This window comes from Hippocampus guttulatus, chromosome 5, assembly GCF_054856545.1.
Source record: "Hippocampus guttulatus isolate MCC_2025c chromosome 5, RoL_Hgut_1.0, whole genome shotgun sequence".
Classification (NCBI taxonomy): domain Eukaryota; kingdom Metazoa; phylum Chordata; class Actinopteri; order Syngnathiformes; family Syngnathidae; genus Hippocampus; species Hippocampus guttulatus.
This window is the reverse complement of record NC_141265.1, coordinates 9,106,469-9,133,717: the sequence shown is the minus strand read 5'-3', so window position 1 is coordinate 9,133,717 and position 27,249 is coordinate 9,106,469. Positions and strand designations below refer to the sequence as shown.

At 40.7% G+C, this 27,249-nt stretch overlaps 1 protein-coding gene across 1 annotated transcript in view; it reads left to right on the top strand.

Moving 5' to 3' along the window:
- Positions 1-27,249, top strand: part of LOC147204949 (transmembrane protein 132C) — a 115,607-nt gene that overhangs the window by 49,566 nt on the left and 38,792 nt on the right. The window contains exon 4 of the mRNA XM_086112314.1: positions 22,252-22,438. Coding sequence (XP_085968440.1) covers positions 22,252-22,438 — 187 coding nt within the window. The remainder of the gene's footprint in view (positions 1-22,251; positions 22,439-27,249) is intronic.

Sequence of the window (27,249 nt, the reverse complement as noted above, 5' to 3'; positions counted from 1 at the left end):
TGAACTAATTTGGTCATTCACAACTAGTGCGCATGTCACTCTTTGTTCTTGCTCAGGCTTGGTTATCAATTTTAAATATAATATCAATCTACAACTTAGACTAACAATAAACTGTTCACATCACCATCATTAAAGAAGCAAGCAAGCATTAGTTATATTCTCGCTGTTTTCTCAGACTGATACTCAGGTCATCTGTAGTGTAAACCTGCAAATGTGTGGATGTTTTGTATGTTTGTCTGAGAGCAGAGGCATGCTTGTGGGGATATGTATCTGTGTATATTGGGGGGAGTGGGAGGGTGCACTTTTTATGTTGTATTTTTCATGTTTTAATTGCACAGGTCTGTGAGTTGTATTTTTATGTATGGAAATTGCTATATAAATAAAGTTTGATTGATGGGCGGCACGTTGGTCTCGTGGTTAGCGCTTAAACCTCACAGAGTCCAGTGCAGAGGTCCTGGGTTCGATACCCACATATTATTCAGGGCATGTAAAATTGAATTAAGTAAACACAAAGAGGATGAAAAGAAAAAAAAGTGATCATGGGAAATGGGATTGTGTTACATGAGAAAAGTAGTGCTTTTTCTTCGTTCCAGTCCTTTCAAGCATCAGAAAGGTTTATTGCACATTATTGACTCACGTTTGTGTTTTGATCAACTACATACAATATGTACTGTATGTTAGCAAAAATAATCACACACTTCACTGGATCGTGCTTGCGACGTGTTCCTTTTCTTTTTTTTTTTTTTACCCAAGTTGCAACACATCACTTTAAGCTTTGTACTTCCAGTGATGCAAATAAGTGTGTCCGGGAGTTAAACAAAACATTGCATTTAGTTAAACAGCAGAAGAGCGAACTGCTATACTGTATATAGTATACCGTAGTGTATGATGCTATGACACAACAACCCCAAATTATATGATACATCCATTATCCATATTATCATCAAAAAACATACCCGTGATGTGAAAATGGAAAGCAACTATACAATGCTGAATGGGGGGGATTTAGCAATATGTAATCACACATATTCAAATCTTATAAGGGGAAGGCGTTATTTGTTACTAGTCATTCTGCAACATAGAGCCATATAAAATATGAGATGTGTATTATGGGATTTGTTTTTGCGAAGAGATTGTGGCCTCCTTTCTGTGAAAAAAAATCAGATTCCCTGTGATGAGTCTATAATAGATCACAACATCGAAATAGGTCCATATGACAAGGGACAAACTTCCTATTTGTGGTGCTCATATTATTGGCTAGAGTGCACTCTCGGAGATTGAAAAGTTCACTTTGTCACCATTAAAGGCTGGCCCTTTGGAAACAAAGGCAGTCGTGCTTCCTCAGCATGTTGTAAGCCATAAGTGGAGTCCTCAGTAAATGTGCCATGTCTGGGTCTTAGTAGTTCATTAATAGTGCCACGGTGCAGATGGATTTCCTTGGTGAGCCACCACTTCATTAATCGTCCATACCAGAGGAAGTCTCTGGACGGCAGTTTGCTCATTACAGAAGAAAGAGCTGTCCATTTCCGAGGAGGTGTGATTCTTTTTTTTTTTTTTTGTCTTGCATCACGGCCTATTTTTGCTGCCTTACTTGTCCTGGCAAACAGAGGCAACCATGGAACCAATTCAAAAGTGTCCTAATCGAAAATGCATGACTCTTCCTGGGAAGCAAATGTTTGAATCACATCCATATGAAATAACAATTGAGCTCGACCATCACCTGACTGTTTGTCTCCATCTCTGGTCTCAAATCTAAAAAGACGAAGAAAACATTTTCTGCAAAAGATGTGATGCAGCAAATAGATTCAGAACATTCATGCAGGCTTGTATCAATATTTCCGGGAAATGGAATGTCTTTGCGCAAGCAAAAGTGAGGATTTTTTTTTTTAGAATGCATTTTTCAGGCCTTAATGCTCAATTCTGGTTTGCTTCTTACACCAGGTGTCTTCTTTTTGGACGGTGTTATGGGTTTTTTTGGAGTGAACCACATAGGTTATTGCTGTGTTTTCATTCTCTCAGCATGAGAAGTAACCTGCATGATATTTCAGGCGAAATACAAGTAGACAACTAAAGTATGAAAGAGCTGTCAGTTAATTTGGAGGAGAGTGACAAATAGGTTAAACAGCCAGGCAATCTTGACTTTACTCCAGTGAATGTTATTTTAGTAGTCTATCCACCTGTGGTTCTTGCTTTTTGTGTTGAGTCTGTCATTTGCGTACTGTAGACTTTGGTGTAATGCGTGATAAAAAAGACTGATGGCATATATTAACCTATCATTAAAAAAGGACCACTCTTCATAAAACACGATCCCCTTTGGAGTACTTTACACTGTCGGGATAGATATTTCACCTATTTGCTTTCAGTATAGTACATTTTCAAACATATGCATCAGTGTGCTGCGTTATATTATCAAACTCATGTCATAATTTTAAGAATGATTGTGCAATCAGACCTTCTTGGTGATGGCTGAGATTTGTCACATTATTCTTGGAATGATATTTGAGGCCACAGGTTAAAGCTTGATGAAAAACCAACATGTAAATTGCATTTTAAAATCTCCATGTCTAGGGTTCTTTCATCTCAGCTAAAGCCGAGGTTATAAGATTTAATGGTACAATCCCTCCAATAATCAGCACAGTGTCTTGCTTGATGTCTTGAATGAGAGATGGGTAAAATGTCATTGGAGTCATCAGTTGGACATCCTCCTCCTCAGAGTTTTCTTGATTTAGACCCACAATACCTCCAGAGGACTAAACAGCAGAGACTGGCGCCCTCGGTGTGACCTCCTCTGTTGTTCTCCCTCAGCAGTTAGCTTGCATCCCTGTTAAAGTCCTTTGGCTTGATCCGCAGCCAGTTGCTGCTTCGCTCTGCAGCCTCTGACTTCCCTTCTCAGTAAGGCCCGTCCGTCCTTTTACCCTTAACGTTTTCAGGACCCTCACTTTGGTCACGGCAACAAAGCCTCTACACCCTGGACGACTATTTCAGCTGACTTCAGCCGTTTCAGTTTGTATGCTCCTTCAAAAGTAGCCAGACATAATACCAGTATGAACAAAGGTTTCTGTGAATTTGACCATATTGTGAGGTTTGGCCCAGGAGTAGATCTCATTAGTTGCTGGAAAAGGCCGACTTGCATTAGACAGTCGCTTTTGGGCCTGGTCAACAAAGGTTGAATTCACCCTTGCCAATGTTCAACTGCTGTCCCAAAAGGACTGCTCCTTGGAAGTCCATGCATCACTGGAGGCAGGGCATTGGTGATTGTTCTCCTTCCTTCTAGGGTGATCGCCAGTTATCACAGGACCTGGTTGTGTTTCTCGGTGTACTGGCCATGCGACAAACGGACTGGTTTTGCACCCTGTTAAGATGAGCCGCAATTCTTCAGGTGTTGGGCAGAGCGCATATGTGGGACTGTCACTTACCCACTGGTGTAGATTTTGGTGGGCTGGAAGAACATCGTAGATGACTCTGATGATGAAGCTGAATCTTCATTTCATTTCCCAGAGTTCCCTCCAAGTGAGCTTGCAATGTTCCCTATGGGGACTATGTTTGGACTGGAAGATTGCCTTGGTGCACCATTATGCCTCCTCTTGACGCCAAACGTCTTCGACCTCCATCCAAATTGCACAAAATACAAACCCTGTTCGACATGACTTTGCTTGCTTTATAGCCTACTCGTATGATCGAATCCATTTCGTCACTGATGCCAGTCTGGGTGCGGCCTCAACATTTGTACACTGTAGTTTACAGTCACTTTGGTGCACTTGTGTTCCTCAATCATGCTGGGAACAGGCAGTTCCAGAACACTGCATCCCAGTTGAGTCATCGCAAGCCTTAATGTATGAATGGAGAAGCTGATTGTCCTTTTCACAAGAAGGCTGACCAGCTGAAGAATGGGGGACAGAACAAAAAGTGTTTGCTCGATCCATATATGTACAGGTATATAATTTAATAAACAGTGCAACATCAATCATAAATGTGTTAAACATGGCTACTGGTAACACAAGCACTTATGACAAAGATTAATGGATTAATATTAATATAACTTCATTCATTAAATGCATTGCACCACACAATGCATTCTGGGAACCAGAGACATGCAAATACGTAGATATAACATATAAATGGCAATGTTAAAACTCGTACGAGCAAAGTCTTGCCGCTTTGATTGTTCATGAATGTCACAAAAACAATCAAACAAACACAAATAAAATCTAGGATACATTTTTTTTGTACAGATAGCACACGCTTTGGTGTAAGTAAGCTTTATGAAAATCGGTTGTGAAAGGAACAAGTTTTGACCTATTTTCAATTTGCATGCGTTGCCTTTGATGGTTGGCACCAATGTCTGTGAGCTGGGCTGCCACTTAGCATGGCCGTTGAAGCACCTGTGCATTTTCATTCGCACTTGCTGATTACATAATAATAAAAACTGGGTCACTCCACAAGCATTCACCTTAGTATTTGTATCTCGCTTTGTCGCCGCTCAACCCAGGTAAAAGGCTTCGATCACCGCAAAGACATTTGCAATGGGCGGGGGTCGCACTGGCAGCCTGTACTGGACATTCGGCTATGTTTTGTATTTGCTTTTTGGTTTATTTGACTTTTTTTTAACAGTTTAGCACACAACGCTACAATATTCGGTAGGCCATCTTTATTACTTCTTTGTGGGTTTTCTTGTTCTTCGGTCAAAGACATTCCTGTACGTCATTGCGTGTGTGCCACCCAATGTTCAGACTGAGTCACCACAGATTTAAATGGGAACTCAAGAAGAAGATGACAAACTTGTGTTGCCAACACTCTGGTTAAATGATAGGTACCGTTTTCCTAAATGTTACTTGGAGCCCTGGTGAATTCAATTTAATTCTTTGCACTTCCTTAAAAAGATGTTGCACAACCATATAGTTTGAGATTTCTATCTCTGGCATTGGATATTTGAGGCTTGGTAAAGCGCTTTGGATAACATGGTGTAAATACATCTCTGTACAAGTGCAAAGCACACCTTTTACCATTCACCGTTCTGGTCGAATTGGATTTTTCATTTTTGGGACTCAAGTTTTTCTTTTTCTTTTTTTTTGCAATGTTCAAAAAAAATCATCAACTCAACAGAGAATGCACACTGTCCTGTTTTCTACTTCACAATGATGAGTCATTGTTTCCACTTTTCAGGTGCACTGCACACCAGGTTTGCTAAGAGATTTCTCTTTCACACGACATCGTATATTCATTCTGTCACAGTCAATTTATCGTGGTGACAAGAAATATTGAATTGCTTGTTGTCGCTGTTCGTGCAGTGAATTTGGTCAGCGCCAAGTGCTAAATGCTTTTATTTGCAGCAAAGGAGAGCCAGATTGAGGTTTGCATGTGTCCCTAGGTTCATGTGTTTCAGATTTATTAAAGGTTCATGAGAGAATATCCTGCTCTCAGAAGTAGAGGTTAATCCTCGGGGAGATTAGATTACTGCTACCAGTGTTCGGAGAGCTGCTGTGCAAGTGATTATATTGTCATTTTTATACAGAAGTAAACATCCTCTCACAATAATGATAGTACTGTCGTAGAAGACATAGTAATATAATAAATAACTTAATATATTTTATTTATCGCCGAATACGGTACTTCATTCATCTCAGTAGTTCAGTGTAAAAAGTGAAACTCAAAGACCTCACAGTACAGAGGTCCAAGTTTCGAATCTCTGTATTGTGGTGTATGAACAGCGCCTCACTGTGGAGTACTACTCCCGTTGTATTTTGGTTTAACATTGATTAGCGTGACTTTTATTCCACAAAATATCCTTTCTGAGACGTGCCGACATATTTTAATTAGAAGGGCTGTTGAGAAATGTTTTGAAATGTTATTCTGGGAACGAAGAAATGAAATCAAGCGGCTGATCCCCAAAGAATGAGATGCTGATAAACCGTGCGCATACAAATAGTCAGCACAATGAAGATTTAATCTTCCGCAAAGACAAAGAATGGCTCACCACAATCTTGACTGAAGCACATGGCTTGGTGACTCCAACACGGAATCCTATTTCTTTCAATTCTTGCCATTCACAGCCTACTTCAGTCTACCAGATTTCAAACAGCAAGAGCAGCAGCAAAGAGCACTCAGTGAAAAGCAGAGATGCCATACTTGATAGCCCTCTGGTTCAGCCTGCTGCTTGTTGAGCAACATTTAACAGCTTTGACATGTATTCAGAGCATGTGCACACCTCAGCGGGTCAAAAGAGGCGATGTGGAGCCGGAACCTGAGTGACTCAGTGCAGCAGGACCAGCGGACTCACGGCAGATGAGATGCGACACTTTGTACATGTTCGCTCTTACAGTAAACATGCCGGCGTACAGTCTTATCGGTTGTCCTTGTGAAGATCACAACCAAAACATAGCCAAGAACTCATGAGGTGAACATTGATAATGACTCTACCCTCACTCTCTTACGCATTAACAGTGATGCAGATTGAAGAGCAATATCATACAACAGCACCGAGAGAGTGGTGGCGAGGCTTGAATGTTTCTCATCTGCGAAATCAATGCGTTATCAATGGGAATCTTAATGAGGGGGCCATATACTGTACATATGATGGTTCTTAGTTAAAAATAAAATTGGTCAAGATAATGAAGTTACATGTTCTGTGACCTGTGATTGTACATAAAATAAGACAACTCTCTACCTGTGGGTTGCCCGAATACACATATGCCAAAAAGGCTGTTTCCACCCACTTATTATTTGTGGGGGGTTTTCTGTTTTGTTGTTGCTCCGTGTTTTGATGAGCTTTTGTCTGAGCTAGTTAAATTATATTCTTCCAGTTAAATTTAAATTTGATACCAAATGCACAATTTGGATCAGATTCAGTTAAAACTTGGTTTGACATTACAGCTTCAAATGTCATCTTAGTATTACTGTAGGTTTTCACCACCCAAAAGACAGGGAAGTAGACATTAATGTGTATTTAACACTTGAATAAGAATTTCCCCATGTTATTATGGAAGAAGATTCTTTTTCAACAGTGGAACTGTTGTAATCCTCCAATCTTCCCATTATTTATAGTTAATGAACAAAAACAGCTCTAATGTGTTCTTTGTTTTATGTCTTTATAATAGTATGTCCTCACTTATTTCTATATTGCATTGTATTTATTTTTAACCAGACTGGTTAAAAAAAAGGCAAGTTTAACTTCACGACTATAAGATGGAATTAAAAGTCTCAAATTTTCTCCAACATAGATGGGGCGCCTAATAATGCACTGGCACACTCGCCAGTAGGTGGTTATAATGCCGGTACGTGCATTGCATATACTGGACAACTTCGAACCCCGGAAAATGGCACGTATAAAGAGACACGCTTACGTAGCACCGTTCAAACTTCAAGCGATCAGTTATGCAGAGGAACATGGCAATTGAGCATCCCTAAGGCAATTTAAGATAAATAGATCCATGGCTAACAAGTGGAGGAAGCAGGAGAACGAGTTTCGCCAAATCTAGAAGACGAGGCGTGAGTCAAGAGTTTCCGGGGAAACAAGGCGAGGTGGTCCGAGTTGGAAGACCAACTCGAACAATGGATTCACAGTCAATGAAATGCCAGCCGGGAGAAGCGTCTCTCCAGTCATCATTCGACTGAGGGCAAAAACGCTTGCAGAAGAAATGAAAATCAAACATTTTCAAGGAGGGCCATCTTGGTGCCTTTGTTTCATGAAACGGTGCCAACTACCCATCCGGGCAACGACTGCCGTACCGCAGCAACTTCCAGTGGACTATAAGGAAAAGCTGGCCACCTTCCGTTCCTACTGCCGTAAAGAGGTTGCCGACAAACACATCCAGCCCAACCACATCACCAACATGGATGAGGTGCCGCACACTTTCGACATCATGGTGAACCATACTGTTGAAAAGATGGTGACCAGCACGGTAGCGATACGCACAACGGGGCACGACAATTTGGCAGCAAAGCAAGAGTATCGTCTAAGAGGCTGATGTTAAACCGTCCTGACATTCCAGACACTTGTCGTTAGCTTATCATTTTGTGATCTGACTCAACCCTTCGACTCTCTCCAGATCAGCACTCCATCTCTTGAAGGGACTGGCGGGCGGCTGCCACTGTATCACTGTGCTGAATATGTAAATGAAAGCCGTTAAAGCTTTCTTGCTTTAATTATTCTTCAAATTTCATGGCTGAGTGCTTCCGATTATGGATCAATGTCTCATTTCTGCACCCATGACTTTGAGGAGGCAGTTTTGTTTTTTTGTGTGTGCTCTCTTTCTGTTCTATTGTCAAATTTGTTTCTCATTGCAAATTGGTTCATTTAAGTTTGCCACTGACATTTTATGTTCGTATCACTGCTATGCATCAATGAAAGTTCTGACAGCTCAACGATTTTTTACATGCACCCTGTTAGAATTTATTTCATATACAGTGTATATATATATACACACACACACACACACACAGAGAGAGGGAGCATACAAATACAGACTTCATCACATATCAAAACATACCGGTATGTGGTTTTCTTTTTGTAATTCGATTGAATGTGTGTCATTGTGATGCTGTGATGGAAGTCACGGTGTAAAAAACAAATAGCGTTACAAACATCAGTCCCAACTACATCTCCAATAGGGCGCAATCATCATACTGTCTAATCAGTATGTTGGCAACAACCCAGCATGAATGAATAAGGGTGGCAATTGGAAGCTGTTTGCAACACTCAAACTGTGATATGCAAAGAAGACTGTGGAAGAGAAGGGCGAACATTGAGCAAAAAAATGTTTGAATCTCACCAGGACCAAGTGAACTTACCATCGTGGGCTGGTGGTTCTGATTAAATCTCTGTGTCTAATCTAAAGGAGAATTGGCACTGATGCTCGGGGCTGCTTCACGAAGGACCTTGCTGCTCCGTGCCACTTGTGCGACTATTCTTGGCATGGGGTTGTCAGGGCCCCTCTGCCTGCTCCAGGGTGTCCTCACATATCAAGTTTGCAGCAGAGGCGGGAGTCGCGTACCGCCATCTCACTACGGCCTCATCACTGGCTATACGGTCAAAGTATTGCAACTCAACCAATACAAACAAATCAAAGTAATGCGCAAAATTACTAAAGCGCAAAAATCATGGGGTGGATTTCAGCCTACTTCAGCCACTCAAACGATGTAAAACCTCCCTAGGCATCGGCCAATACAAAATAGAAAAGCGAAAATACTGAAAAATACAACAAGATATTCAAGGAGCTGATAGGCTTAATCATTATGTTAAAGTGGTGAGGGTGAAAAAACACAATTTGAAAAAAACAGTGACTAACTTATTACGAATCACTTGTGGGAAAAAAGCAATTAATATTTTTTTTCCTGTTCTTTTTTTTTAATTGAGGAGGAATCTGATTAGAATCAGGCATGCTTGCAGTCTGAATACATCATAATACGTCTTGCATGTATTTTGGTCCAACACCATTTAATGATTTATAGATCAGCAGCAATATTTAAAAATGTATTCTTTGACTCATAGGAAGCCAGTGAAAAATAGGTGCGATGTGGTCCAGTTTCCTGGTGTTGTAAAAACTCTGGTGGCAGCATTTTGCATCAGCGGCAGTGCACTGATTGATTTTTATTTATTTTTTCTGTGTCTTGTTGAGACAAAAAAAAAACAGAACAACAGCTTTACTCAAGCAATGTAATCAGGCGTTAATATCGAGATTTCGTAATAGCTTTGAAGTGGTTGTTATGAGTCAGTAATTACTCATAATTAAGATTTCTGTTTTAATTTGTAGCTCTCTATGGCAGAGTTAAGGTGAGCGCTGATCTTGGACCTTTCATTTTTGGGGAAAAAAACAATCACTTCTGTCTCTTCGGAATTGATCCTGGCAAAATTGCGTCAGTGTTTCATATGGGTGACATGTCAACAAAATATTTAACCTTTATTGACCAAACAGCCTGTCACTGATGGTGCAGTCGTTCATCCGCCTGACTTGCGCAGGCAGCTTGAGTTCAGTTCCATCTCAGTGATAGTGCGAATATGAGTGTGAATGGTTGTTTATCTCTATGTGTACCCGGTACTCTGTTATTGATGAGCAGCCACTGCAGAGTGTAATCATGTAAACCTTTTGCCTGAACACGGCTGGGATAGGCTTGAGCTTCTCGTTACCCTGAAGAGAATAAGCAGTATAGAAAATGAATGGATGGATGATCAAACAGCCATGTCAAAGGGTGTACGGTAATAGAAAAGATGGACTGTTTTTGATACTGTACAATTTTTTTTACACCAAGGATTGTGGTCAATCATCATCTTCCATGAAAGAATATAATTGAGCAAAACACCTTCAATGTTCATGTTGACGAATGGATTAAAACTGCTAAATCTGTCTACAACTCAAAATGTACAAATTCACCCATTTTAGGTATGAATTTAAAAAAAAAAAGAAATGCTCATCATGTCAAACTGCATGAACTCATTAACAAGATGCCACTGCAAATGTATGGCATCATTTGAAAGAACAGGTGTGCACCATGCGAGCATTTTTCTCCCTTCAAAAAGTTGGAGTAATATTAAGAATATGTGTCTTCATCCCTGTCGGCAGGCTGAAGTTCATAAATGCACAGCCATGAATGTCTGCTGCATGCGTAAATACCAGCTGCTGAAGTCAAGTTTGCACAACATAAAGGCTACTTGTTTATTTTTTTGGTTTTATTAAAAACTTGTATTGTTGAAGAAACATATTTTTGGTGTGTTTGAAGTTGTCTCACTGGATATGTTTCTAGATGAGAGCATACAGTTTGCTGCTATGCACGGTGTCAATTTAAGTTAAAAAAAACTGTTGAAAATTGAAAAAAGGACACTCATTGAGTGTTCATTTGAATTGAAATGCCCCCCCCCCCTTGCATCTTTAACCAAGCAAAAATATATTTTATCCCAATACTATTTTGATTGTCCGGTCACCCCTGTGACTGGATGCTCAGTCATTAAACTCAAGTTGTTGTGTTCTTAGGTACGTGTCCAATGAACAAAAAGCACTACAGAGTAAAATAAGATTTTAAATGAACAACTTGAGGAGGACCTGTGCGGGTCATGAACATGCTTCACTTCCCCTAGCCCCTGTGAGTCACACGTATTTGAGCCTGAAGGACAATTAAGGTAGTCATGCCCACACAGCCTGTGCATGACTCACCTCGACCGGAGTCCTCACCTGAACGTTGCCACTGTTGTGGACTCTAAATAAAGCACAAGCTTCTTTGGATTGCAGTTTGAAACTTTGAATTTCAATATACAAATCCTGATTTTCATGAATTTTTTTACACTGTGTATCAATCAAGTACAGTAGTGATTGGCGTATTGATTCCATGGTACAGTATTGGCGTACTCTGACAAGTATCAATTGGGTGTCAACTATGCTACACTCCGACCTTTTAGAAGTTTGATTATTCAGAGGTCACACTCTAGTAGTCAGAGTGTGCTGTGGCTGCTCTGACTGCGGACACAGAGCATCAGAGCTCAGGCAGGTCAAGATGAAAGCTTTACAAGCAGGACGCAAGAGTTGTGTGCTAACAAGGAATTTGAATTTATTTGACAACAAAATGTTTGTACTGCAAACAAAGAAAGGGATTCCGCTCTGCCTCGTGGAACACTTGGACTATCAAAGTAGAGTTAGGGTGACAGGTTGGATTTCCAAATGCACCCTAAATAATGAATGAAAGAAGTGCATGTGTCAGCCATGAAGCCATACGGATGTACAGAGCAGCACCATCAGGGCTCATACAGGCCAGTGCGGAGTGTAGCTTGAGTCTCGTCCAAGACAGCTGGGATAGGCTGCATTTTTGCTGTCTGCGCTTCAGTGCCTTCAGTCAAAAGTATAGACGTTTTGCTGCCTTTTTAATGCCCCCCAAGAAACAAACGGATAAGGGATGTTGGTTTGGAGCCGAAAATACGGCCATGATGGATTGTGGCGTATGTTTCAAGCATATGCACTGTTGGTGCCTTGGCACAACGCTGCAGGATCTCAATGACCTTATCACAGATAAACCTTCACAATAGGCCCAAGTGTGGATGACCAAATGAGCTGCGACTTTGCTCGTCATTCCCTTTCCAAGAAGGTCTTTTGTTACAACGCATTACCAGCACCAAACAGAGATGCAGTGGACTCTGGCTCCCCTCAACATTCTCAGCTGGATAATTCTGACACTTAGTTCGAGCGGATTGTGATTGCCGCTACAAATGCATGAACATGTTGCGAAAAAAGACTAGAAGACGATTTGGTTATTCCTGGCTCACCAGATTGTAAACCCATGGAGATGTCCCAACGTAAGAAGGGCATTGAAAAAGTTGAAGTTGGAACTTGGACATTAAGACAGACGGAAGTTAGAAGTTAGACAGACAATCCAATCCATTTTGTGATGGCCGAAGAAGTAAATCTGTCCTGCTTCAAGCAAAGTTTCTCACAGAATGGCGTCTTTTCCTGGTGGCTCAAATTTACCATTCAAGCAAGCCGTTCATTCGACCGAACCTTCCAGATAAGGAACACGAGGGGGACAGAGCTTGACATCAGGAGCTGAGAAAGTGACGTGACCGAATTGATACCTATTTGGTTTTTCGTAAGGGGGATATAGTATCTCGCTGCGCATCGGCCCCTGACATGAGAAACGGACCTCAGCCAGGCAAAATGAAAAACTATTTCATTGTTTCTTTTCAATGCTCGTAGTATCAGAACCAAGGACTCACTCGCATCATATGGCCTTGCTGGCAAACTTCCTGAATGGTTTTAATAATAATAATGCATTCAAGTAATCAATTTTTACAATGATTCAAAGGGTTTGATTTATGCTGTTTTCATATTTATGAATGCAATACAACAACATCCATGGGTTTTTGGGAGGTTTTTTTTTCTGCTATGACGCAGATCTTAAATGTGCAAAATAAAGCTGGATTGTGTTACTTGAACCCCATATGGTAAATCCAACCCAGGTCAGTTTTAAGTGGACTGCTGCCCTTGTCTTTAAATATTCATTTGTCTCAAAAACACGGCAAGATGATGCAAAGAAAATGATATCAAAATGGTCTCTGCAAGTTTGGTGTGATTAAATACCCTTTATTTGAATTTCCACGTGACTTTGTCATACAAAGGTGAGCCAGATGCTGCTGGTCCAGTAAATTTGGACAACTGTACCACTGACCTCTTTGCTTAGCTCACGTTGTCATGTCAAATTGATCTTCTCGAGGAATTCTTCACCCAATGTGTTACACACACACACACACACACACACACACACACACACACACACACACACACACACACACACACACTGCCAGTGCTGACACTTCCACTGGGTGGTGAAGCCTACTGTACAAAACGGTCCCAATCATCTGGTCATCTCGGACCTTGAAGTCTTTTGCCATATCCACAGTGGTAAGGATAAAGGCACCAAGGATTTGGAAATCCTAAATGACATTGAACAACACCATGGAGGCATGGAAAGAGTCACAGCTCTTTCGATTGCAAGGGCAACACCCTCCACCGGCATGCAATAATGTCATCTTCAACCCAACTAGGGTGAGCGCAGAAGAATGGTTTTCTTTTAACGTGGACACGTGCACGCGCGCTAACACACACACATCTCACTGTCTGCTGCCCCCTAGTGTGTGTGTGTGTGTGTTTGTGTATGAGATGAGCCTCTCTGCATGTTGCTCCTGAAGTGGTCAGAGTTTATTGGTCAGCTTAGGGCACAAAAATTGGGTGTAACTGTGGGAACAACTCACAATTTATTTCATTGCCATGTGCAATTTAGATAGTTTTCCTCAAAATGAGACAAATATTGAGTGCAGCTGACTGGGAAATCACAGGTCTGAGGTCACCAGTAATCATAACTACACTCATTAGGGATCCATTACACCGTTGGAGCCTTTACATCCTCCACTGATGGACCCTAATGCTGTACTGTGGGAAAACATTTCGTTTTGATTAGGCAGTTGTTGGCATGGTGCATTTCAGGGAATTTGAATGTTATACTGTTGAAGATGGGCTAAGACATTGACTATGTTTCCCATGAGGCAAGTTGAGGAAACATTACTTTGATTTGTTTGAGTTCTTTTGTGGCATTCTTCTCCTTTACATTGCAATCTTATGTGTGACAGGTCAAGCCTGCTTTTAAAATCTGCAGTATCAGCATACATAGACTGACAAAAACAATGGTGTGCATGAAATAAAATCATGCATTTTTTTCATGCATTCAGATGTATTTTTGAAGTCGACTATACATTGACTTCAAAAGTGTATCGCAATCCAGATGATTTTATTTCGTATTGTGTGTCACAAAATAAAATCAAGTAAATTCAACACACCAATTTTATGTTTTTCAGTCTTTGCACTTTTGCACATAGGATTTCACTGATGTGACAGTGCGACAACGGAGCCGCACAGTCAGTTTTGGTTTCACTCCAAGATTAAAAATTGTTTTGTGACCAAAAAAAAGAGTACTTTTTAGTCTCTGAACTCGAGGACAAGAGGTAGAAAATGGATGGATTTTTCCAATTTCCTTTTATTTGACATTTCTCTTCTTTTCTTAAACAAAGGCCATCCATCCTAATGAAAAGCGTGGTACAAATCACTCAACGTAAAACCTTCTGCTCGTTTTTCTTTGGCGTATTTGTGACGCTATCCCATGACAATCGTTCCAGCAATGCATTTCAATATATATACACAGTATCTAATGTATTTTATGTATGCTGCCTGTGGTAAATTTATGAGGGGTAAAGACCATAAGCCTGTATCCCTTTAAAGCAGAGGGTTTTCTTGTAACAGCCTGCTTTACTATCTCCGCTTTGGTTGAGCCAGTTTCGAGTGCTGTAAATGAATGTCAGTTGACATGCCATGAATCAATGTTATTGGTTTAGTATGTTGGAGGAAACGGTCTCAATATGAGGGATGCGTCATCTTGCTCGATTTGATCTTCAGCCATTCAGCGCAGCCTTCGTGTTTAAATATAGCAATTGTCGATGTGGTTCAATCATCGAGGCAGGCATGCGTATGCATTTTCCTGCCCCATGCAGGACACCAACACATTCAGAAGCAGCACTATTACATGATGCCATCAAATGTAAACCTGCTTGAAACGCATCAACAAGATAATGTTGAAAGTTGCCGCTGACATCTGTCAGTGAGCGTTTTCTGAAGGTTCTTTGTATGCAAAGAGATCGGGGTAGAGATGGCCCACTGTACCGGAAAACGTCTGCAGAAATAGATGTCTTTCTTTGAGGTGGCATTTTTAAATGAAGACAACACGGTGTAAGAAGCGGATAACCTGCCTGTAATGCCATCCTGGGACAAAGGCCATGTCTCCACATTCTGTCTCATCTGATAAAACCGCAAGATTAACTTCAGCTTTGCTTTCCACATATGAGTTTAAAAAGGTCACGTTTATCAAGGCTGGTCTTCTTACAAAACTCCAACGGTATAGACCGGTACGTGTCTGGCTGAGCAAGGACCTCCAAAGCCACAAATGTCGGTGCACCCACATTCATCACACAAGCATTCTCATTCCCACCTTGCCTTTATTTCACAATGTGTCGGGGGGCGTTTACGTATCCGTCTCCCGCTTTCATTATCTTTCTTTTTATTCTGGAAAGGTTGAATTGAAAAGGTCCTCTGTGGGTATGTGTCGACATGTGCTGATCCACCTTCATTCTTCAACTGTGCAACCCACAATTTTCGACACTCTGGCTTTTTTGCCCACCTCCCCTTTCACATTTCACAGACACACTTTGTTTGAATGAAACCTCTTTAGAATATTAAAAAAATATATACAATAGTGCCACATCCGTGCATGACATAAATATCGGATTTTTTTTTTTCCAATTTGTACTTTGGGAGGACCGCAGCATTCGAAAAGGTTCCTTGGGACAGAGGATGTTCTTTGAATGATAACAGAAAACAGAAATGATCACAGATTTGAAAGTTTTGCAACTATATTCACTACATTTCTCTTGGAATCTAGCCACGTCTTTACCATTACACTCCTCGACACTATAGTATAAAGAATTTAAGAACATACAATATACACACCATCGAGTTATTCAGAGGTGTAAGAAATTGTTGAAACAGTATTACGTTTAAAAGAAAATAGTTGATTTTTATACCTTAGGTTTATCCTTTGGGAATTTGTCATTGTGTATCTTATTATTAAGGTGATGCGATTGGCTGGCAACCAGTTCAGAGTCTACTCCGCCTAATGCCCAAAGTCAGCTGGGATAAGCTTCAGCATGCCCACGACCCTCGTGAGGATGAGCGGATTAAAAAACGGATGGATTATTTAAGTGGAGGCAGCAGCAACTGCATAGAAGCCTTGTACAAACAAGATGACTCAGGGCCATATTCTCCCATTCGTGCATAAACCTGGCTTGTGCTTCCGTTACTGACGTGCATTCTTCCATCCAGACTTCTGACACATCTACCAAGCGTAACCTGGCAGTTTGTGCACAACCACCAAAAGAGGCGCGACTGACTAGAGTCTGAGGATGGCTGTAAATCATGGAGCATGGAAAATGTAGCACACCTTAAATATGAAAGTACTTTCCGTAACAAATGTGTCAGGCTGTGAGAAGAGCAGTGGTCACATCGGTGTAACGTGCGCCACTTTGAAGGAGGGCATGTTCATTTTTTTTCTTGTGCATAAAATAAATCCAATAAAAGGAATGTCATCAGAATACTGATTGTACGTTTAGATTTCCATCAATTAAAAAAAGGAGCTGTGCTTGCCATGCAGTAGATCAGCAGTGCCATGCGACATTCCTTGTGTCGCAGACCGCAGGGAAGAGGGTTAAGTGGGTTAGGTTAATGTTTAATGACCGACATTGAAGCAAATAAAAACAACTGATTCATAGCAAACTCAACTTTGCGCCATTACAATGACTGTAGTTGTCGTAATGGACAGCAGTAAGACTCAAGTCCAATTTGTATTCATTTGCATGCGCTCAAGGCACGAGGCACCAGCTTCTAACAGGTGAATCAGTTGTAATTAGGCGATCAAACTGAAGCCATTATTTAGCTATGTGCATTATAAGATAAGATAAGATATCCTTTATTTGTCCCGCAATTATCAGTTTGACAGTATAATTTTAAACAGACACATTTTGACTTAGGACGTGACCTCGCGTTGAACCTAATCGGATAACGCTGTGCATGCATCCCCTTCGCTGACTTGTGGTTTCACATCTAAATCCTGTTCGAACAAGCACCGGAACAGTTTCTAATTTCTAGGTAAATGAAAGTACTGCAACAGCTACTCGTAAACAAACGTGCTGGGACAGCTTTTAGGGAAAACGAATATGCCGCGACAGCAATTCGGGAAACCGAAAGTGACGTATCCATTGAAAGCTACGCCCTGTTTGGAGTATAAAAGATTTGCCTTGGGACATTGCCCCTGCACATTTGTGCCTTGACCACAGCCATTGTCTATATCACACTTGTGCCCTGAACGTTCTGATAAAATCTTGAAGCAACGTCTCCATTTCCAGCCTCTGATTTCACACTTCAACCCAGCCTGAATTCAAACGAACACGCGGAGGACTCAGAGGATGGCGAACGGATCCGGATCCGACCACAACATCCTCTAGCTCCCGCCACCCTCCAACAAAAAATTCAATCATTCAGGCAAACCTTATCTTATCGTGTTCAGGGTTGCAGGGAGCTGAATCCGATCTCATCGACTTTGGGGAAAAATGTCATGAGTAGTCATAGATGCCCGCACTGTAACATTTCTTCACATAGTGGTATGTGGTGGAGAGAAATGTAAAGTATGCTGAGATTCTTTTTGAATGTTTGCGTATTTGATAAGCCAAGTTTTGCACAAGCGGAAGCCTGCCCCAATGTGCTGTGTTCTGTCTCACTGGACTGATTATTTTAACCGGTTATTTAAATTTAAGATGGCCAGTCATGCATGAAACCAGCTAACAGTTGCGTGTGCTTACTAATGTAAACCCATGCATTGCTTTGTTTGTGTCAGTGTATGTGTATGTATGTGTTCTGGCCTGATTGTACTGGCTGTTTTTTTGCTAGTTCCAGTTGACAGCGCATGGCAACAGTCGAGTTTCAAGCACCACTGAACCCATAAATTTGACGTTTTCCATCTACAAGTCATTTGGGTTTTTCTTGTGAACACACTTATGCATGGTCTTCCTTTGGTTCCGCCCGCCTACATTGTCATCTTCATCTGCCATTTCTGTTTTTTTGTTTTGTGAATCCACGCAGTTGCGTGCTGCCTGCTGAGATTTGTCCCAGGCACCCCGCGGTATTTATACAAAGGGTCTTATACATAATGGATCCATACCAAATAGGACCTTCATTGACCTTCAAATGTTTCACCAAAGTTCTTATTGATGCAATAATCCCACCACCAGTCAAGGGAAATATAATTTTGGAGTGCCACTTTGTTGTTGAGACAAAAGCTAGAGAATTTGTGTCACCCTGTTGTATTCTCTTAACCCAATTGAACGCGTAGGACAGATGGTTCTGGCCTGTTTGGTAGGGATGAAACAAGGAGTGGCACAGTGGCACAATGAGTTTGATCGTTGAGACAATAGAAGGCCTTTCAATTATCGCTTCCTCTGGAGGAACCGTTGCAATGGGAACCTTTCCAATAACTCTTTTCTGTGACTGTTTATTCTTTTGGGCATTTAAATCTAGTTTTCTTTAGCTCGGATTTAAGAGGGGGGGCTGTTGAGGGTTTTTTTTGTCAAGGTTAATATGAATGTGGATCACCTTAAAGAAGGTGCAGGAAACAGATTTTTGATGTGTCACCGTTCAAAAAATATGCTAATTGATCTGCCACAATATGCATGTGTGCATACCTATGCATCCATATGTCCTAAATCCTGTGTGGAGGATTGAACATAATGACAGTACATTTCAAGATAAAATAAAGCCCATTCTCATAATGTAGATTTTCATATTGATTGCAGTTGTGTCTAGTACAGAAATATGGGCACACACACACGCATGCATGTATGTATATACAGTATATGTATATATATATATATATATATTTTTTTAAACACAATTCCATACATGTTTATTTATATAGCGCTTTCACAACAGCTGCAGCTATAACAAAGAGCTTTATAGAACAGTTTAGATAAAATAACAAAATATGGTAATACAACACATAAGACATGGACAGTCATGCAATCGTAACCACTATTCCTGCATACGCGTTGTTGTTTGAAACAGTCATAGATGAAAGAGGAGAAAATCAAAGTGTCCTTTCACCAGTGAAGCAAAGGTGTCATGCTCAAAGCGTGCAAAGCGCCATCTGCTACAAGTTTGAAAGTAAACAAGAAATGTTCATTGCTAGATTTGTACACTCCTCCTGTCCCCTGTAAATCCGCTTCAAGTCCAAGCGCTGACTTTAAGTTCCAAATATACATCCGTGCACCACGCCGACGCTCCTCTATCTTCATCCTTGGCTCCGGCAGCCCTCCATCCAGCCACACCAACACAGACTGTCCAACAGTGCCAACATCACCGCTGAACAATATGGGGCTGTGAAAAATGCTGCCCATTACAGGCGCAAAAAACACAAGCGTCCCGGGGCTGTCGAACAACGACAATCAAATAGTCCCGACACCCCCCCCCCCCCCATCAAAGATCTGTGCTAGTACACGCGTGCCTATCAAGAGGGTGCAACCATCAAGCACATATTCTTTCTCCTTCGACAAATGTCGTGGCCAAAACGTTAAAACTCCACAACAGGTCCACACGAACAACAACACCATATGACAAAATAAAAGACAAAAACAATCAAAAAAAGCAGAGCTATATGGGCATGGGTTTATGTATGGCACTGTATATTGCATTACAATGAGTGATCTCATGCCCTGTAGCGAGAGACAGCATGAACAGGAAATCATACATACTGTTCATACATTAAGGTCATTGGTCAAAAAATAACACTGTAGGGGGTTGTGAGAAAAGTGTCTTTACATGTTGGAATGTATACATTTACCAAGTGAATCACTACTGCGTTACATAACATACATAATTTAAGGAAAGAAAGATGTGACTGCTGCTATGCCCCTTGCCCCGATGCAGAATCACCACTGATGTTGTCCATAGTTCGTATTTTAATGCCTCCCAGTAACAAAGAAAGTGATTTTTCTTTTGTGTGTGTGTGTGTGTGTAAGTGTGATATACATGGGTTCCCTAACAGAATCATAAGCAATGGTCTCTCACTCCACTGACCTTTGTGTTGAACCGTAGCATAATTTTGCAATGTTATTGGTTTGCAGCATTCTGCATACCCACAGAAAGATGGACTCTGAACAATTTAGTGAGTCAATACTCAATTGTATTTCATTGTTGTGTCAACTCAACAAACTTTCTACCCAAAATCAAAGCGAGTACAGTACAGTAAAACATCTATGCGCATCCCAGTCGGCTTTTCTTGTCTCACCTTTTTAGCAAAGCAGCCTGTGTGTACACATTGGAGAGAAAGTAGGGCATCCGAGCTGATAGTTAAAACAGGTTTTAGCAACTGTGTGGTGCTCATAGGTTTATTTCTAGACCTGTTTATTTTTATATATATAGACGAACATTCTGGCTTTAGCTGGTCTCTAAGCAAGAGGGCATCATCTGTCACTTTGCACCATTGTGGAGCAGTTATATAACCCCGTGAGGTCGCACAACGGCCCACTATTCTCTAATCGCTACGCTGTTATGAAATGTGACAAGTTATTTGCGTGTCATCTGTATTATTTATACACTTGCCGTTGTATGCGAAATATTGTTTTTCCCTGCTTTGTTGCCGAACTGATCTTTCACTCGTTCAGAGTAATCCTGAACAGTATGTGAAATTAGTGTAAGACTTGCAATTTTTATTATTTATCATTTTCTTGTTTTATGTCTGTATCTATAATTGAATATATTACAAAGTACATGTGCACTGTTGTCTTTCCAAGATGTTGATATGAATTTCCTCACTTCGTGACATTACATTTCGTTTGCCAGAAATTGTGGTAGACCCCAAAAGTACTATACTTTTTTGAGTTGTGGGTTTTATTGTATTGTTTGACATACATTCCCCTATCCCACTTATCACATGGAATTATTGAAGTTACTCTTTTTGACTCTTACTTAAGTTATACCTATGTTAGTACTTGTGTGATTTACGTTATGAAGGAGGATTAAAAATACACAAATAGTACTCCTGTACAGTAATAACTTCAAAATGGTTTCGAGAAAACCGATTTAGCAGTACAAGAATGAAGTCATAATTTTGTGAGAAATAATCACAATGTTATTTGAATCGGTTTTAATACAGTGGTAGGAGGAAAATCCCTGAGTCAAAATGGGGACTGCTGAGGATCTTGTCAAGGTACACATCTTCACAAACAACACATGGATTATTCCTGGTAATAAGTCTAAATAAAGAAACATCATCTGGAAGGCAAATCAAAGAGACAATCGTGTACCGATCAGCGATGATATGATACTGATGACTTGACATCCATCATCTCAAAGAACTTATTCAGTGTCTGAGGTCTGGGGATTACATGATAAGTGATGTGATGTATTAATCGGTGTCACGATTATCAGTTCCTTTGACATTTCAAATCCGCAGCTGCAGTTCTCAGCATCCGCATTCAATTTCTTGTAACAATTGCCATTTATTTGAATAGCAAGATTTCTAGTACCATCCCCCGCCACCCCCAACTCTCTGTTGAAAGATGACCTTTTTTTCTCTCTGGGCTATTTAACACCCAAGACTGAAAGCATTATGAGGATTTTTACGATCAGTGCTCATCATTTGTCTGACTTAATTCGGGGCAGGTGTAGATTGAACTGAGGCATGCTGTGTGATTTACATTCTGTTACGGAAAACAGGCACTTGTGACAAAGTCCGGCATCAGTTTTGTGCTAGGGGTGACAACAAGAGAAAAAGTACAGCCTTGAAGAGCCGCAACGTTTAAGATGTTTGCAGTGGACGTCAGCATTGGTAAAGCATGAGAGAACTGGAATAGAAAGGTTGATATAATTCCACAAAATAGAACAGTATCCAAATAGTTCAACACAAAGGAACATGACGTTTGGAAGAATCTCTCTTAAATGTCACAGATTGCAGCTGGTATCGACCGTTAGTTACATTAGGGCCGACAAGTTCAGCAACTGTTGAACAAGCATATATTTGTACGCACACACGCTCACACAAAGTCTCACATTTTGGCTCATCATTTACATCACAGAAATCTGCTGAATCATTAATTGGCACCATTTCTTTTCTGCACTCTACTAGGGAGGACATGGGAGTCCAGAGGGTGTTGCAAGTGGATCTGAAAATTGAGAGTTTCCCAGAGCTGCCGGGTAGCCGCTGGATGGCGTGGCAGGTGGAATACCCGGCCAGTCGCTCTGCCACGCAAGACGCTGACACTGAGATCCGACTGGCACAAGAGGATGTGGCAGGCATCGTGCCCTTGGCCATGGTGAGGTGACGCCAGAGACATGGACAAATACAGTGGAACCTCCAAAGTTTATAGTTGTTGAACAATTTTTGAGTTTTACAAAAAACTGTTGAGAATAATGTGCACACCATTACATGTGACATTTAACCTCAGCTCAGTGGGCATCTAAATGAGTCATTCCAAAGTGTGTCTTGACACCACAGATGGGGACCATTGGAGGCATGAGATTAACTCATTCAGTACCAGCCAATTCTGGACCAAGTCTGAAAAGACGTTTAAAAACGTCTTTGGGAGTGAATGAGTTAAGCATCCACAGAACCAGAAATAAAATGTATTATGACATAGTAAAATCAAATTACACATCTTTGCACTGCCTTCCCAAAATATTTGGCTAATGTGACACAGAGAAGCAGGCGTTGTACACTGGATAGTGAGTTTACTAAATTCCTTACACAAAGTCGATCAAATTCCAAACAGCATCTGTAATCCTCCCTCTCCTCTTGCCATGAAGCACCCTGACTGATGAATAAGGAAGCAGAGGTAAATAAAACAAAATAAAGGCGCTTATTGTATGTTGTTGGGCTGTACTGGTCGGCACATCTCTGCTACATCACGTGGAGATGGTGGGCCAGTGCCTTCAGATTGGCAGACTAGGGTGGTTGTCCCCTGTTTCAGAAAAGTGATTAGAAGTAGTGTTCCAACGATAGGAGGATCACACTTCTCAGCCTCCCTGGTAAGGTCTGTTGAGAGGTGCTGGAGAGGAGGTTCAGTCGGGAAGTCGAATCTCGGATCCAGCAGGAACAGGGTGGTTCTTGTACTGGCCGTGAGAGAGAGCTAGACTGTCCCCAATCACAGCTACACTTCTGTTACCTGAGCCCTGAGCATCTGCGATGTCATTTTCAGTCGACAGCAAGTCAAAATTTTCTGTGGCATACTACACTAGAAGATACTCTGATAATAATAATAATAATAATAATACATTTTATTTATAAGCGCCTTTCAAGACAGCCAAGTACACTTAACAACAACAAAAAAACACAAAACAATACGGGTTGAGCAGCGGCAGCCAAACGCGCCAGCGTTCACTCAACCCGGAGGAAGTCAGAAAGAAACCACAAGTGAGGGAGAGGGGGAGAAAAAAAAACATGCTCGAACTATCCTCATTTTGAGGATAATTTGAGTTAGGCAAAAAACTCCTGCACAAGCATATGACAGTTACAACAGGTCACAATACACTTTGGGAAATTATTCAAAATTCTAGTTGTATGATGAAATATTCAGCAAATTAATTCTGTGACAATGGTGCAAACCACTACACCTTAGATTAGAACCATCTAATCATCACTATTCTGACTTAAAGGGGATACACTGCACTCATATCTGAGGAGCACCATTCAGACTTTCTTGGGTTTTTTTCACCCGTGACAAATGCAACGTGAGGATGAAACAATAGTTCTGTGCTTTGAGAGTGTACTTAGGAGAGAGACAGGAAGAGATCTCTGCTTTGGGTCCCAGCAGGCCTCAGATGGGTTCTGGGGATTGCTCTGGCCAGAGGGTAAAAGCCTGTAGCTCCGTCTCCCTCAGCAGGGTAAAGAAGGGTCTGTTGCATACATTAACAATTTGAAGCTCACATGGCAGGTCTTTGGTACTTCACTGGAGCTTTGCTGAACCATCAAGGGAAGTGTAGCTTGAGAATTTCGACGCGGAACATTCAGATGAAAAATGAGCAGCATCGACCACATGAAGACAAAGACATCAGCACTGATTACTGAAACAAAGCTTCCATAGCTTCCATTTCTATTTCGGAGCCGCATACTACAAACCTGACTGCAGCGCTATGTGATTCTCTAAGTAGTGCCTATAGCGGTAAAAGATAATAGATGTCTGTGGGTGGCTGTTCCTGGATGCAGAAGAATGCGACGCATCCACCGCCGATGCATTCTCAGGATAATTGAAACTATGCTTTTAATGCTGGATTGTTCGACTTGCTTCTCTCGCATCCTTTCATGTCACTGATGTATCAACTGCCTGCTTGCCTCGCTCGAAGACTATGTAGTCTCTGCACCGGCACTTGCCGCTACAAAAAAATAAAATAATAAAATGAAACAGCCACAATTATTTGAATACATTTTTCAGCAAAGGCTCCATTTGAGGTTGGCAATGGAATTAAACAAGACTTCCTGCTCAAGGAGAAAATGCTACACCTTTTATCATATACCGATACATATGGTATTTAACGTGCTCTAGAGGAACATTGTGCAAGAACATGGACATAATTCCACTATCGTATCTGTAAAATGAATTCCTTGAATGATAGCGTACTCCTGCAACGTCTCAAATATATCATCATCAATCAGTTCCAGCAGTGTCTGCCTCTTCACTCTTATTATTCTGCCCCTTCTACATTGAGGAGGGATTTGATGGCTTACTATAAATCATGCAGGTTCTTATCATTGTGGCAGAATCCATTTTAGTTGTCTGAGATTACAAACAATTTGCTAAACCTGGCTAAATCAATTAGAGGCAGGATAATCTGGGAGCAGATCTCCAAGAAGATGAATAGTGCATCGTGCGTATTATAACAGATGATGCACGGTGAATGTGGTTTGATATTCCCGTTGCCTACTTTGATTTGGATGCAGGTGCTTGTTATCTCCTCTAATATTGGTACCGCTGCCTTTCTTTGCAATCCATATCGCTGGCTGGTTTCTATAACATTTCCAATAAAATGTGGTGCAGGTAATCCCAGCTTTTGTCATGTTGATTGAAAAACAGTCGTAATATCTTTTTATTTTACTATTTCTAACAGTAGTAGAAAAGTCCATTGAACTTCGGACTAAATCGGTCATGGACTGTACTCTGAATTCTTTAAAGCCGAGCCCTCTCTCCACTTCTTCTCCTGAAAGGAACATGCTCCCCTAATAATGTGATGAGAGAGACACTCAAGTCTCATCAGGGCTCTGTGTTGACGCTCGACATGTAACCTGACACAAAATGCCACCACCTCTGTGAATAACAATAACAGCAGGAGAGCTCACAAACACTCACCAAGGTAGCCCAGTTCCATTATTTGCCATCGTAAACACTGCATATACAGTATACACCGTTGACTTTGACTTGATTACAGCTTATTTTAAAAAAAAAATTTAAAAAGTAATATACAAGCATCTTTTCAGGATGTGGAAAAAAATACGATTTATGTAAAAACGAAACTAAATCTGTTTATACAAGTGCTCGACTTATAAGGATTCTTCATTTAGGCCGTTGCTGATTCCAGTGGTTGACAGAAACAAATTCCAATAACGGATAATTGGATGATTCATTTAAAAATATGTAAAATGAATGAAATAACTTCTTTCTTGGTCCCTTCATGTTCAGAACAACAGTGATGTAAATTGTTGGCATGTCCTTTGAATTTTCAAGTACAAAACATGCACAAAAAAAAAAGCATTAATTGATGAATATGCATTTATTGATTCAGGCCATAGAGGGATGAAGTACATACTGTCAGCAAAACAATGAGGGAAAATAGTCAAACCATCATTTATGCATGAAGTCCTTTAATGTTAAATCTAATTTATTTTATCAAGCAAATTTAAAAGAAAAAAACAGATGCATTAGACAGATGCCTAAACATCTTCGACATAATCTTTGACAGAGATACATTTGAAATACTGTACATGATACCGAGCGAGAGAGTTAAACTGATAACCAAAGGTGATCTTTTTCATATTTGTTTGAAAAGCAGAATTGTCTCAAGAAATGTGTGTCCAAATGCAAACACTGAAACTTACCTCCATCTGATTCCGATTATTTTGAAAAGGGTTGAAATCGGAGGAGAAAATCCCAAGGCGGGCCACAGTATATACTTTGTAGATGTAGCTGAGAATAATTGCAGTGTGTTGAAAAAAGTGAGGACAGTTCAGCATCCTTATATGTCCACATACATTTGGAACAGAGCAGATATTACTCCAAATCAAAGCATGAAGAAATCTATTTAAATTTGTTAATTCTTTTTAACTAAGTGCCATAACATGAATACTAGACAACACAGTAGTAGTGTATTTTTCCTTTGCAACCCGACATAACCCTGCTTTTTTTTTTTTTTTTTTTTTGCCAATGAATCACTGGGCTAATATTTTTATTTTTGCCTCATCACTGGCTTCGCATCTGTGTTGTGTGGAGACAACCAACTTCTGGCACCTGAACCTGCTCCTTTGCAAACTCTTTTTTTGGCACTTTGCCAGGTGGATTTGTGAAGCAAACTTGTAAAACCATCCATCTGGCTTGTTGGTGATATGAAAATGCTCATTATGTTGGGACCGAGTCACTATAAAGTCAGGAACATCTAGACTCAGCACAAGTGGTTAAGATTCAAAGGACCCAAGACTCGTTTTTCACATGAGCTGGTGGAACAAACTGAAGAAAGCCATCGGGTATAAATATAAATAGAAATATATGTTTTGCAGAACTTTCTTAATTCAATTTAAATTTCGTGTCTGCTGTCTCATCCTTGGAAACAAGCAATTTGGAGGGCATGGAGTTGATTTGCAAAACTATGAGTGATTATTTTGAAGAAAAAAAATCACTTGATTTCATGTGAATTATAGTTAATGAGATTCTCTGCGGGATATAAGAATAGACAAAAGTATTCGCAAATATCCTCAAATCGTTGCCGGGACCATTTATTTACACAGTTGTATCAAGACTATCAGCTGTTAAATTGAGAAGAGACATACCGTATCTGTGTAAAGTTGGAGCGAGACAAGTCGCTGCCCGTGGATTGGTTGAGAATAGTGAGCTTCATATTCACATGTGAATACCGGTAACTG